At 44.9% G+C, this 15,000-nt stretch overlaps 1 protein-coding gene across 2 annotated transcripts in view; it reads right to left on the minus strand.

Moving 5' to 3' along the window:
* LOC143293535 (slit homolog 2 protein-like) overlaps positions 1-15,000 on the minus strand; it is a 280,554-nt gene that overhangs the window by 41,113 nt on the left and 224,441 nt on the right. For both annotated transcript variants that reach the window (XM_076604455.1, XM_076604454.1), the window contains exons 14-17: positions 14,501-14,572; positions 4,272-4,435; positions 1,421-1,571; positions 388-462 (exon numbers count right to left, since the gene is read on the minus strand). In XM_076604455.1, coding sequence (XP_076460570.1) covers positions 388-462; positions 1,421-1,571; positions 4,272-4,435; positions 14,501-14,572 — 462 coding nt within the window. The remainder of the gene's footprint in view (positions 1-387; positions 463-1,420; positions 1,572-4,271; positions 4,436-14,500; positions 14,573-15,000) is intronic.

Here is a 15,000-nt window from a genome sequence, read left to right on the forward strand (position 1 = left end):
TAAAAGAACCCACAGCAACAAAAGGGTTGTCCTCGGCAAAAGTCTGCATGAGAAAAGAAAAATCAACTTTGATAGTGAAACAACACTTGTAGATAGAGGAGAAGAAGAAGAGGAAGAAGAAGAAGAAGAAGAAGAAGAAGAAGAAGAAACAGATGTGTCGCTGCACCGTGGCGACAAGCTCTCTCCGGTAAGACCAGTCTGATTTTCACACAAATCTGTTGTGCGAAAAAGCAATACAATACAATGGAATGCAACGCAATGCAATGAAATGCAATGCAATACACTGCACTGCAACATAACGCAATGCAAAGAAATGCAATACAATACAATACGATACGAATCACAGCGTTTACAAGGCAGAATGAGTTCTGTGCTGCAGATACTTACAATAGTTGCAGGTTGGGAAGACGCTTGAACAGTCCGTCGGCACTGATCCGTTTGATCTGATTGGTAGCTAGTTTCCTGGGGGAAAAAAAAAGAGAGAAAAAAATGTCACTAAGAGAGAGAGAGAAAAAATGTCACTTCTTAAAATCAACAAATCATTTAATCAGTTAAAGTTTAAAAAAAAAGAAGTCGTAATACAGAGAAGCTGAAAAACCAAATTCATAACATTAAGAAAATTTGAAATTCCTGGGGGGAAAAAACCCAGAATAGTGTTACTTTTCAAAACCAATGAACTTGTTATAATTTTAACAAGTCACAATATGGAAAAGCTGAGAGCAAAAATAAATATTAAGAAGAATTTTTTTTTTAAAGTCGGTAAGCACTAACTATGGAATCTGTATTCTGGTATTCTCTTCTTGAGGAAAAAGAAAGAGAAATAGATTTCAACTGTTAGCATCTGAGAAGAGATGGAAATACAAGTTTTTGTGACGGCGTGGTGATTAAACAAAATTTCCATCTTTGGGTTTTATTATTTTCATATCATCAAATAAAACAGTCCTGATTCTATACAACATTATTCCATGTTTTCTGTTCTGAAACAGCAGCAATTTTTTCATATATTATTATTGCATGTGTAATGAATATCTTCTGGTGGATTTGTGTAAGAATTGTGTGTAAAATACGAAAATACACTTCCAGATTACGTTCCAGACAGACCGAAAGACCGACCGACAGACAGACAGAGCGACAGACAAGACAAGTCTGACAGACAAGACAGACAGTCAGACCAGACAGACAGACAAACAGACAAGACAACACAGACTGATAAGACAGATATTCAGGCAGACAGACAGACACAGAGACCAACACACAGACCGACCAACCGACACTCACACACGCACACAGAAGACAGACCGACAGACGGAGAGACAGACCTACCGACACACAGACAGACACAGACAGACGTACGGACCGACAAAACAATCACACAGACAGACCACACAGACAGACAGGACAGACGGACAGGCAGACTCACAGCTCCGTGGTGTAGAGAGGGATGGCCCCGGGGATGGCGGTCAGCCCCCGTCCGCTGCAGTCCACCGAGGTACCCAGGCAGACGCAGTCACGTGGGCACTCCCGGTCAATCATGCACGTGCCGGCCTTCATGGTCCGGTGCACCTCGGAGCCTGCCGGGCATCAGTCAGGACGTGAGGTTGCAGTTGTCAGCAGAACTTATATACTATATTTACGGCTTCGTCTTTTGTGAAGGACTATGACTCTCAAACTAGGAGGCAAAATTGGCACTGGCTCTTAGTGCTGCAGCCGTGGGGGATAGTTGGCTTTGGGAACCATTTCCCAATGCCGGTTGTCCTAAAACCCTTCAGGCCGAGACAGTTGGGGTGTAACCTGGGCAAGACACTCTCCACTGTGATCAAATTCTAGCCCAGATAGTCGGGGCAGCAGTTGTCTCCTCTGATATATATATATAATTCATATATATCTATATATATTGCCTTGGTTCTAGTTATGCACAGAGTGGGGCAGGGGGTGTGGGTGGTGAGGTGTGGGGGTTAGTATATTTGTTGTATTTGTATTTGTATTTCTTTTTATCACAACAGATTTCTCTGTGTGAAATTCGGGCTGCTCTCCCCAGAGAGAGCGCGTCGCTACACTACAGCGCCACCCATTTTTTGTATTTTTTCCTGCGTGCAGTTTTATTTGTTTTTCCTATCGGAGTGGATTTTTCTACAGAATTTTGCCAGGAACAACCCTTTTGTTGCCGTGGGTTCTTTTACGTGCGCTAAGTGCATGCTGTACACGGGCCCTCGGTTTATCGTCTCATCCGAATGAAATAGCGTCCAGACCACCACTCAAGGTCCAGTGGAGTGGGAGAAAATATCGGCGGCTGAGCCGTGATTCGAACCAGCGCGCTCAGATTCTCTCGTTTCCTATGCGGACGCGTTACCTCTAGGCCATCACTCCACTATATGGTCAGTCTTGTTATGCTATGGTGTGTGTGGTGATCGTCAGCTACGTTGTGGATTTCCCCTTTTCTTCTTATATTAATATATGGCCACGTCTCGCGTTCATCAGTACTGGCCCAAACCTTCCTGCAGGAAAACAGTGCAGGGAGCAAGGAGAAGAGGCGCGCGCGCGCGCGCGCGTGTGTGTGTGTGTGTTTGTGCGCGCGCGGGCGCGCATGTAATACTTCGTTTCTTTTATTTCCAATGACAGCAATGAGTGAGTCCCTAAGTATGACGAAGGGAAAGACGGGGAAACAGTCGGATGAATAAGCTTCTTCATCAAAGCCTCATCCATCTCGGTTCACGACTCAGAAGTGCTAAATCAAGCGCTCGAACTGGCAGTAGCCGTGCCCATGCACTAACCAATTCTATACGCTGCACTGCAACGTTGAACGGTGATTGGGCACTGGCGAAAACAACTTGGCAAAGCCAGTTACAAAAACGAAGGGCATTCTAAATGATTGCTGTCAGATGGTCAGCAGGAATGTTTAGTGATGTTGGCGGGAGACCAGAACACTAATGGCCCCAATGGCAAGATGTGAAATCTATCAACGAAAGTCCACAGCGGTAATGATTCAGTTTCCCCAATGGCAAGCTGTTGTGAAATCTTTCAACGAAAGTCCACAGAGCAGCAATGGTTTTATTTATTTTTTTATTTTTTTTTTTTTACAAACACGATATCATAAGTATTACGAAGATAGCGTGGAAACTGACCACCTTGGGTGTCCACCACGGACTGCATTGTACTGTACTGTACTATAGTGAACTGTTTTGTGTTGATTTATATTGTACTGAATTACTTTTTGTCACAACAAATTTCTCTGTGTGAGTTTTGGTCTGTTCTCCGCCAAAGCACAGCGCTACCCTTTTTTTTCTTCCTTTTTTTTTCCTGTCTACAGGTGTTTGTTTTTTACTATCAAAGTGAACTTTCCTATATAATTTTGTTGCAGTGGGTTCTTTTACGCGCGCTAAGCGCATGCTGCACTTTCTTCCGGAAGACCAGCACCCACACAATCAATCGAAGTCTAGCGGAGGTAGGAGTAAAAACCCCGGTCCGTGTTCAGGGATTTGAACCCGTGAACACTCTAGGCCACCGCTCACCGATAAAGCTTCCAGCGCAAAACAACAACAACGACAAAAAAAAACAACAAAACAAAACACATACACACACAAAACTTGCCACATGTGGTGACCACTGAAAACGTGTTGGTCAGTTGTCTTTGGTGGTGGTGGTGGTGCTTTTAGTGATGGGGAAGGTGTGTGTGTGTGTGTGTGTGTGTGTGTGTGTGTGTGTGTGTGTGTGTGTTGAGGGTGGGTGGGTGAGGGGTTTGGCACCATCTGCAGTGCATCAACATCATCACTCCTCTTTCCCCATTACTTCACAAGGGATTTGCGTAATAGTTCTTCCCTGTTTATGTTATTGTAGAGAGTGGTGATGGTGGCGTGTCCTGCGGAACAGCATCAGTACAGGTGTATGCTGTTTTGTACCTGTGAACTGACTTCGCGTATATGCCTTTATCAAGAGGGACTAATAATAATTTGCTTTTTACATATCCCGCAGGCTTGTGTTCGAAATCACACACACACACACATACTGCAAAATGGATGTGTGCTTTTCAGCAGTTAAGTGCGTGCGCGCGCGCGCGCGCGTGCGTGTGTGTGTGTGGACAGCTACAATTTTTTTATGTCATATCTAATTTGGATCATGTAAGGTGCTTTGAGCATTATTATTATTATTATTGTCATTATCATTATTATTATAATTATCATTTTTATTGTCATCATCACCATCATTAAAACACACACACAACACCCCCTCCCCGCACCCCCACACAAAACACAGCACAGCGAATTTGAACCGACCTTTACACTTGTATTTCTGAGGCTTGACGCGGGTGATTTTCTTCCTCCTCATCCTGCGAGGTGACTCGCAGCGGGCTCCGCTGGTCTCTATGGGGTTCTCCTTCAGGTACTCGGCCAGCCACTGCAGGTTGCAGTCACAGATGAACGGGTTCCTCGCCAGGTGCCTGCAACCAAACGGCCAGGACAGGTAACATTTTGTGGTGTGTTTTTTTCCCCCCTCCAGATATTGTAGCTTTTAACAATTGTTCATATTCCGACCACGAAGTGCTGTATCCACCAGGTACTACAAAACTCAATGAAAAAAAGAGTCTAAACCGTGTTGAACACAAAAAAATATGCCATATCTGGAGAAAAAAAATCGATACCACAAAGAAACAAAAACAACAAAACAACAAAGCACAAATAAGATGTCATGTTAATCTTGAGAGAGACAGAGACAGACAGTCAGAGGGGGTGGGGGGCGAGGAGGGGAGAGGGGTGGGGCAGAGAGACAAAGAGGGAAACAGAGACAGACAGATACAGAGAAAGAGAAACAGAAAGAGACAGAGAGAAAGAGAAATAATAATGCAGTCTTAGAACAGGTCAGTAGTGCTTCAAAACCTGTTATCTTTATTACGGAAAAGAACGCCCTTTCAGTGCACACGCGCGAAAGAACGAGCGAGGGAGTGGGTGGAGACGGGGCTTAGGGAGAATGATGCTTTGTCACTGTGCACGTGAAAGCTTTTTTTTTCCCCAAATAGAAGTTCCACAGTAAATTTAAATTTAGCGTCAGTTTCTAAGGAAGTGTCAAAGCGGGTGGACTGATCCATAAACTCTACACAACATCTGCTGTTAACCCCCCCCCAAAAAAAACAAAAACAAAAACAAAAAACAACAACAACAAAAAACAAAAAAGCAACAACAAACAAACAAACAAAAGACAAAACAAAACAAAAAACAAAACAAAACAAACAACAGCAACAGAAACAAAACAGATACCTTAACCCTAAGATAATTAACCTTCGCATATACCCAAACGTGCCTATCAGGTCTTGGGAATTCAGTGACTTTAACCAAGTCTTAATCACTGTACATACTTGAAACGTAATCCTACTGGGGCTGAGTGTGTGTGTGTGTGTGTGTGTGTGTGTGTGTGTGTGTGTGTATACACACCGTAACAGAGGTCGTAATTCCTGGAAGGCCATACAGATGGCACCAGACTGTCAGCAAGTTGTTATTATGCCGATAGTCACACCCCCAAGATACCGATACCGATACCGGCATGGGGGGAATGCTCATCCATCAGGGAAGGGGGTGGTGGGGAGGGGGAGGGCTGAGGAGGAGGGGCTGTGGGGGGTGTTTCCCGATGTGGCCACCTGCACTCGAGGGGCCGTCAGCATCCCCCAAGACCCGCTGAGTTCTATCGTCGGCTGCTGCCATCATCCATCCCCATCCTCTCCAGTCCCTGAAGACTCGACAAGTGGTTCCAGTGATAACCCAGGCAGGTCTGGAATGACTGCCGTCCCATCTGTGATTTCAAAAACCACTGCCGCACTTTAATACATCAGCGGCTTTACTTACTTGCAGGCCATCAGCTTCTGTTAGTATGTTCCGTAGAACGGCATCAGTGTCCCTGTGTTCTAGTAGGCTTCCTGGTCAAACGTTATGTCGTATTCTTCTTTTTCTTCTTCGTCGTCCTCCTCTTATTCTTCTTCTTTTTCCTCCTCCTTCTTCCTCCTCTTCTTCTCCTCCTCTTCTTCTTCTTGGGGAGCCACATGGAAGAGCTGTTCACCAGATTCCTTAAGGTCTGTCGGTTGTGCGTCAATGCCGGGGTCTATGCAAATGGTTCTCCCATCCAGGAATGTATCCTGACGCGCCACAGATTTTTCACATAAAGTCTGATATATTACGGTAATCAAAGCCCCTGAACCTTTCCAAAGTTTTCCAAGAATGTCTGAAGAATATTCAAAGAATATTCGTGTTGCATCTTACATTTAAGAAAAAAAACCCAGAGTCTTTGTATCATACTGCATTTGTATTTGTAAAAAACTCCAGTTTGCTTCAGGGTGGTACATATCGCGACGAAAACTCATCACATCTGACGTGCACTTACTTTGGATTTCACACATTACATAATACACGGAAAACAACAACAAACAAACAAATAAAACAAACAAACAAAAAACAAAAAAACCAACAAACAAACAAAAAACAAAAAAACCCACGCCACGGAACACATTTGGCAAACATTTTGCGGTGTGTCAGAGCGTCACAATCAGCCTGATCCCTGTCAGGCCAATGATGTTGAGGGTTGCGGCGATGGTAAAGAGGACAGGTAGGAAGGAATGACCACCTTTGCGTTTGAAGTTGTTCTTTTTTTTGTTTCTGGTGCCCCAGAATTAAGCAAGTTTTTTTTTTTTTTAAATTTTTTTTTTTTTAAATGATGACGCATGATGCTGCTGCTACGGGGTCCATTTAGGTCTGGGACTTTACTTAGTAGGGCTTAGTCTCATGATGTATCCTGGCGTCAGCTAGGCGGAGATAGACACCTGCAGTACTGGTGAGGAAATTTGAGCAACATTCCCGAAAGACGCATCCATGAAGTGGATAACTCTCGACTCTGTGGTCCCAGTCTTCCCATTTGAGCCAACAGCACACAGGGTAGGAGCCAGCCATGGGCCGAGAAAAAATACTACCTCTGATGGGATTCGAACCTTCGTCCTCCTAACCGTTGGTCCGCCGCGACGCAAACCGCTGTGCCACGGCTGCCGGTGACTTTCGGTCTTTTTTGCACCTGGTATCTCCGCTAAGTCCTTCCTTCCTTCTTTAATTTAACATCCTTTCACTTTTGAGTTATATCAGACGTAGATGGGATGTACAGAAGTGGCTGGTCTGATGCAGACGTTGGCGCCCAACCACCAAAACGATGGCCCATGGAACTACCGTAGAAGCGGCGGTACTCTGGACTGTGCGGCAGCGCTAAGTGAGGGTGTAAACACGAGGCTGAAAGGTCGACACACGGTCAGATAACCATGACGGATGTTCCAGAGACATATCTGTTGCTGCTTCATTCATCTTTCTCTGGTGGATGTCTCCTCCGCGCGGAACGAGGGAGGATAAAATAGTTTGTGTGAATCGGAGTGATGTGTGTGCCATTCCCGTAACGAATCTTCCCGAAAAATCCACATGAATTATTGTACTCGTTCAAGTCACCGACCTGTGGCCCACGTTGGGTTGTGTTGTGTCGTGTTTTGCGTTGCACTGTGTTATATTTTGTATCGGATTGCTATCCCTGGGGACAGCACGTCTAAACGGTGAAGACCCACACATTGTGTTCTGTCTACATGTGTAGTTTTCCTATCACAGTGGGTTTGTTTACTACATACGTTTCCCACGCACAACCCTTTTGTTGACGCGGGTTCTTTCACGTGCTGCACCACACAGGACCTCGGTTTATCGTCGAAACCAAAAGACTAGCACACAGCCCACCACTCAAGGTCCATTGAAGGGGAGAGTAGAAATCCCGGTATGGGACTGGAACCAGCGGACACTCGCTACCGAGTGGGGCGCATTTCTACTGCGTCAGGAAGACTGGAATTCTTGTTACACCTCTGACGTGAAAATTGTGCATGTCTACATGTTTTGGGTCTGTCCCTTCTCAGGTCACTGTCTTGTCTACTTTCTCCCAGCTACCCTCTCCCAGGTATCAGGAAGAAGCTTTCGCGGGTCTATAGCAACTGAAGCAACCAGTGCTACCCCCCCCCCCCCCCCCCCCCACACACACACCCTCTTGCAAAACATTCTATTACTTTCACTGCAGATGAGAAGGCCATAAAAAGTATTATATCAAGAAATCATCAAAGCCTTAACAAATATAAGAAAATATCCACGCCTTCAGGGACATAAGAAAATACCAACGCTTTAACCAGTAAAAGAAAATGTCCAAGCCTTTACGGACACAAGGAAATATCCACAATTTGACAAACAGAATATAAAATGTTCACGCTTTAACAAATATAAGAAAATATCAATGCTTTAACAAATATAAGAAAATCTCCACGCCTTCACAAATACACGAAAATTATCACGCTTTTATCAAACATGCGAAATGTTCTACCGCGCCTTAATGAATATACGGAAATATCAAAGCCTTAACAGACACAAGAAAATGCTCACACCTAGACAAACATACGAAAATATCCAAAGCTTTGATAGATATAAGAAAATTTCCACGCCGTATTTAACAAATACAACAAAATATTCACGCCTTAACAAATACTATAAAATGTCAACTCCCTAACAGATATAAGAAAAACGGATGTGCTTTAACAAATAAAAAGTTAATGTCCACGCCTCAACAAATATAAGAAAATGTATATGCTTTAAGAAATAGTCCCCATAGGACATTAGTGTAGAATAATGGAAGTACAGATCAGCATCCCTTCCCCCAACCTCAGCCACAAAGGCCATTCCCGGAACATTATCCACAGACCGAAGGGAGGGGGGAGGGAGGGCGGTGGCGAAACGGGCGTCTCTGATGAGACCAATGAGAGCGAAACCCTCACAAAAGTACCACTGTCCCTTTACATCCGGGTCAGTGCCTGGCTCTAGGCGACGAGCCAATAAAACGGCGGGTGAGTGATCACGTGAATTATCGCTTCCGTTCTGGCGGGCGGGGAAACGGCGGTTGTCTCCGGACATTAGGCGGCGGGGGTGGGGTGTGGGTTGGGGTGGGGTGTGGTGTGTGTGAAGGTGCGAACTGTGGCAGTTGGAGAGGGTGGCTGTGTGGGGGAGGTGCGGAGGAAGCGCGGAAAGGTGAGAACTATGGCGGAAACTTTCAGAAGCAGCAGCGACAAAGAGCTGAGCTCTGAAATGGCTTCTGGTGCTTAAAAAGGGAGGCGCTAAATCACCTCCTTTAATTTGCCGAGCATTTTCCACACCACTTTTTCTTTTTTCTTTTCACCAGTGACGTAAAATCTGCACCGGGAGACACCCCCGCTTGCACTGCATGGGAAGTTCGCGCTCTGTGCTGCGGACAGCTGGGAAAGAACCCTCTCCCTCCCCCTTCTCACCCAGAAAAAAAAGCACCCCCAAAAATCTGCAGCAGTTGCCAGTGTATGATTCCATGTTCCCTCTGTCAGTCCATGTGTACTGAAAATTCCACTGCAGAAAGTTTTATTTCCCCCAGAAGAAAAAACAAAACAAAACAAAAACAACAACAACAAAAAAAAAACAAAACAACCCCCCCCCCCCCAAAAAAAAAAGAAAAGAAAAAAGAAAAAAACAAACCCCAACCCAAATCCCAACCCTGCAGCAGTTGCCAGTGTATACATAATTCCATCTGTTCCCTCCGTCACTCCATGTGTACTGATGAAACTTCCATTGCAAAAAGTTAAGTTTCTTTCGTTTTTTCCCCCATTTCTTTCTTGTTTGTAATGAACAAAAGAAAATTCGTCTATTTTGCGATGACTGGTCGACAAACGGCTGTGCAAACGTCTGTGGACGGAGTTAAAAAGATGAGTCATGATAATGGATGTCTGGAGACTGATGTGTAACTGTTGGAAACAGTCACACCGGCCATAGATAAGAAGACTGTGTGAGAGGCCGAGTACCGATACATTCTTTCTGTTTTGTGCAGATCCTTTTCACAGGACGGAAGCGATATGTCAAAATGTAACGAATGGTAAATTACACAACAATAACTGTAGAACGCAACAAACAAACACAGGCTCAGACACACACACACACACACACACACACACACACACACACACATCTCTTCCAGCAACCACGTCTCCCTCCCCCCTTATTTTTTCTTGTTTATTATCACACTTCGTGAAAATATATAAACCACAACAACAACAGCACAGCCAGAGACCGCATTGAAGACCTGATTACATAACAGCATCCAGATCATCGGCAGATTTTTTTCTTCTTCACGAAGCAAACCGCTCTCCTGTTTTCACTCACTCTCTGCTCCCCATAATCCCTGCTCCTTTGGCGGTCTTTGAGATGAAGAGCAATGCGTGTGGTGCCTATTCCCGCATCAAAGAACCCAGCGATCACACCTCATCATGCTCACGCCTCAAATCAAAGCGACATGAAGACTTGGGGTGAAGTGGAGATGTGGTACGGGTAGTGCGTGCGGGTGGGTGGTTGGGTAGCGGGTGTGGGTGGTTAGAGGAGGAGCTTTTGAAGATGAACAGCGGATGAGGAGGAAAGTGAAGGTGAAAGGGACTTAAGTGACGTAAAAAACAACAACAACAAAAACCAACACACTTTGCAGAATGCGTACATAGTAATTAATGACAAGCTGCATTTGTACATGTGGGGCGTCTCTCTCTCTCGTGCACCCCTCGTTTACAGGCCGGTGAACTTACAATAAAATTCCCGAGTTCCAGTGCTCTCTCTCTCTCTTGTTCCTATTTTTCAAGATGTAAATATATCTAATACATCATTTTGTTATGTGCTATTACCGCCAAGCAAGCTTCGCAGTAGGTCGATGCTGTCATGACATCATGAGAAAAAAAATGTGTGTATATATATATATATATATATCGGAATTGTTTCCCTGTAAGTTTTTTTCCCCCCACAACGTCCGGAGAAGCACGAAACCTGCACCAGATTGTGACGGATCTGCTGACGTTATTATGTTCACTGAAATATCCCAACATCCAGTGTTCCAGCGTGTTCAGTGCCCTTTCCTTCCTCTTTCTCCTCACGTCTCTTATCCTCTGGTTGTGATGAATCATCGTGTTCATTCTCACTGAAGACCGTTCATTTTGTTTTCATTCTTTTGTCCTCTGAAAACATAGTATGGCTGACGAAACTGCAGGATAAAAACAAACAAACAACAACAAAAACAACAACACAATATCCCCCAAAACCGCCCTGCGTGCGAAAGACGAGTGATCGTAAAATCGTGCATGCCGTGAACGACAATCTATTTCGGGGGCATTTTTATTCCCTTTCCTGTTTCTCTATCAGCCTGTATCAGGCTTACAGATAGGATGTCATAACCTGGGGCTGCGTTTGAGCAAGGATCAAGCCACAACATCATATCCATAATTATCATATAAAAAACAAACAAAACAAAACAGCAACAATAACGACAACAACAACAAAAAACGGTAAAGCCTTACAGAAATGAATCTTTCACGAATAAAGTCGTTTCGAATGTGAAGACAGCTGGGATATAAACTGTAATCTGCGCCAGACATCATCATGTGTTTTTCCAGTGGTTCTGTCAAAAGTCGGCCATTTAATCTCTGGACATTGGGAAGGGAGACTGATAAACATATACTAACAGCCATATCTGATAATACGAATGCACAAGCATTCAGTCAGCTCTAAATTGATGTACGCCCAGCAATTCTGACCGAAACAGTGTCATATTTTGTAATATGATTTCGTAGTCTGCGTATACTCAATCAACAAGTTGATGTGTCTTGGTACTGAGTTCGCCGCGAAATTTGGCCAACAGAACAAAAAGATAGGCCTTGTTTGCACCCGTTTGTCACTGTACAATGCAATTATTGAGTGACTAGTGGAGGTGGACACTTCCATAGCGACTATCCTCAATCAGAGACCAAGCTCTATACGCTTTACAAACACGACGTCATTTGCACAACCGGCTCCCTTCCTGGGTAAAGCCGACAGAGAGCTGTCTTTACGCGCTGATCATTCGTTTCCTGTGTCATTCAGTCAAGCACACACACACACACACACACACACACACACACACTCTCTCTCTAAGTGAATTTTACAACGGAATTTGCCAGGGACACCCAACCAATTTTCGCAGTCCACACAGGAATTTGGCGAGGAGGAAGCTGCTTGTAGCGATGGACGTCCTGGCTCAGGCTCAAATATGATTCAGACTGACCCACATTTCTCTGACGGGAGTCACACACGAGGGCACACAGCCATCATTATGGTCTTGCAGAAAAGGCGTGAGAAAAAGAGCGCCGGAGAGGAGGATGAGCGGAGCGACTGGTTCCTGATTTACGACCAGGGGGGACACAAGGAGACGGGAAACATGGGCATCTCCACCAGACCCATGTTGGGGTTATCTGCTCACTGATGCTGCCGACGAAGGCAGTCAGTCACAGTGTGGGTGACTTGTTCCCCTTGCACCACGAAGGGCATCGGGCAAGGGAAGCAACTGTCGCCCCTATCGTGTATCACGGCCACTGAGATGTATAAGCACGCAGGTCAATGATCACGGCTTATATTCGGAAGGGGGTGGGGGGGTGTGGTGTGTGTGAGAGGAACGAGGGGAGAGACTTAGCCGTCGCACGTCAAGAAGCCTCCCCAAAACTTCCCCATGTCGGCTCTCTTTCTTAACTTCCTCCTAATCACAGCGGAAGGCCCCTGGGGAAATCGAGACTGGCTGCCTGCCTGGCCAGCTGTCTGTAAAAGGCTGCTCTTGGCTGTCCCTCCTTTGATATCTACCCCCGCGAGGCCTTGCAACGGGCGCGGCGCGAGGGCACAGTGATTAGCGGCGGGGAACGCTGATTGGCTCTGGCAGCAAGGAGCGGAAGAGAGGACTCACCAATCAGATCAAAGATTACGGGCTGTGGTAAAAACAGGCCACTGTTGCCAGTGGGTGGAAGGTGGGTGGACGGACTGAGGAAGCCATGAGGTCGTGACTTCGTGAATGTCCACCGCGGAAACAACCAAAGTGTAACTGGGTGGCTGCAGCTTTACAATCATAATTACAACTAAAGAAAGAAACCACAATACATAAAATGCAAAACATGCAACAGACATACTGGTTTCTCATGCTTGCAGATTTTTTTTAATGAGATCACACGTGACAGAGAGAGAGAGAGAATGAACAAATGAACAAATGTTTTATTGAGGGTAAACTGGATAAGCTGAAAGCTTATTTACACCATGCCCTCCCTCACACACAAACACACACACACACGCACAAAAGAGAGAGAGAGAGAGGGGGGGAGGGAGGGAGAGAGCACGCGAATACTTGTACGTGTTGTACACAAGAACTTTCGAACACAAGCATCAAATCATACTGCACCTTGTAGAAAGAAAAAGAATGGGAATGAGAAAGAGCAAATGGTGGTCTCACGCCTCCAGAGTTCGCTCACGTCATGGGAAAGACAGGTGTCTAAAACACCACTAACCTTCAAACTTAAAACAGAATCAGAAAGACGAAAAGATAGTCAGTCATGAACAAGAGTAAGACGAAGAAGATGCCCGATTCACGGATAAACCCAACGCGTTGATCTGTCCTAGAGCCTGCCCAAGTTTGTTGAAACATTCACATAAAAGGAAATAAACAAAACAAACAAAAAATTAACATACAAATATATCAAAACATAATAAAATGAAAGGTACGTAGAAGGCAAAACGATTGAAAAGAAATCAGAAAAAGACTAATGGGGCACAGATGGCACAACGAAATCACATCTATACATAATCACTACGGGATGAAGAACGACAATGGGTATTTTTATTCCCACAAAACGAACGAACCGCCAGACTTGTTTTTCATAGCTGAACTTGAACGAGAAAGGAAGAGATATGGCTTGCCTACTATTGTCACACTGGCTGGACTCGCAATGAAATGGAAATATGTGAGGGGTGGAGGTGGAGATGGTGTGGGAATCCAGTCACATAAATCTTCAAAACTACTTTACAAGAGGAATGGGAAAAGTGGTCTCAAGTCAAACAAGACTCCAGACCGATTCACAACAGACAAAGGAGGGAGGGAGAAGGGGGACGATGGAGGGGGGGGGGGGGGGGGGGGGGGGGGGGGGGGGGGTAAGGGGAGTGGGGGCGAACGTTTCTAGAACAACACGAACCACCGGATTTGATTAATATTAAAAGTGGGGATGACGAGAAGTATGTTAAGAATAAGAAAGAAGACGAAACGGACAAAAACAAAGTCAGAACTGAAGAAGAAGAAGAAGGAGAAGAAGAAGAGGAGGAGGAGGAGGAGGAAAAAGAAGAAGAAGAAGAAGAAGAAGAAGGAGCAGTTGAAGGACAAAAAGAAACAGAGAAAAAGCAGAAGAAAAGAAGTAGATAACAAAAAGAATAAAAGGGAGGAGGGGTAGAACAATGTGAAATGATATTCAGAAAAATAACGATCGTAAGAGAGAGAGAGAGAGAGAGAGAGAGAGAGAGAGAGAGAGAGAGAGAGAGAGAGAGAGAGAGAGAGAGAGAGAGAGAGAGAGAGAGAGAATCCGTACGAGCAGACAGAGAGTGATGACTTCCAGCATACTCACAAAGTCTGGATGTTTTTCAGCGGAGCAAAGGTTCCATTGGCCAGGGACTGGATCTTGTTGTCATACAAGGACCTGGAACCAAACGTGGACATTTTTCACCTCAATTAACTCAACCTTCAACAGTCCAAAACTCAACCTTCAACAGTCCAGGTTTCAAAACTGATATACAGGAACCTGTTTAACGTTTGCTGGATGTATATATCTATGCTGTGGTTCTGATCATGGCTGGCCACAATGATAATTTGCCAAATATATATGTTCTGTGAAACAGGTATGCATTTACAAACATGGACATGAATTTATTTAGTTCTCTTTTTTTACACCAGTAGGTAGGACAGAAGTGTTCAATATATTCTGCTGAGATAGAACGAGAGAGAGAGAGAGAGAGAGAGAGAGAGAGAGAGAGAGAGAGAGGGAGGGAGGGAGGGAGGGAGAGACAGAGAGAGACAGACAAACAGACAATCAGACAGAGGCATAAACAGACAAGAGAGGTGGGCTGA

The sequence above is a fragment of the Babylonia areolata genome, chromosome 19, assembly GCF_041734735.1.
Source record: "Babylonia areolata isolate BAREFJ2019XMU chromosome 19, ASM4173473v1, whole genome shotgun sequence".
NCBI classification, from domain to species: Eukaryota; Metazoa; Mollusca; class Gastropoda; order Neogastropoda; family Buccinidae; genus Babylonia; species Babylonia areolata.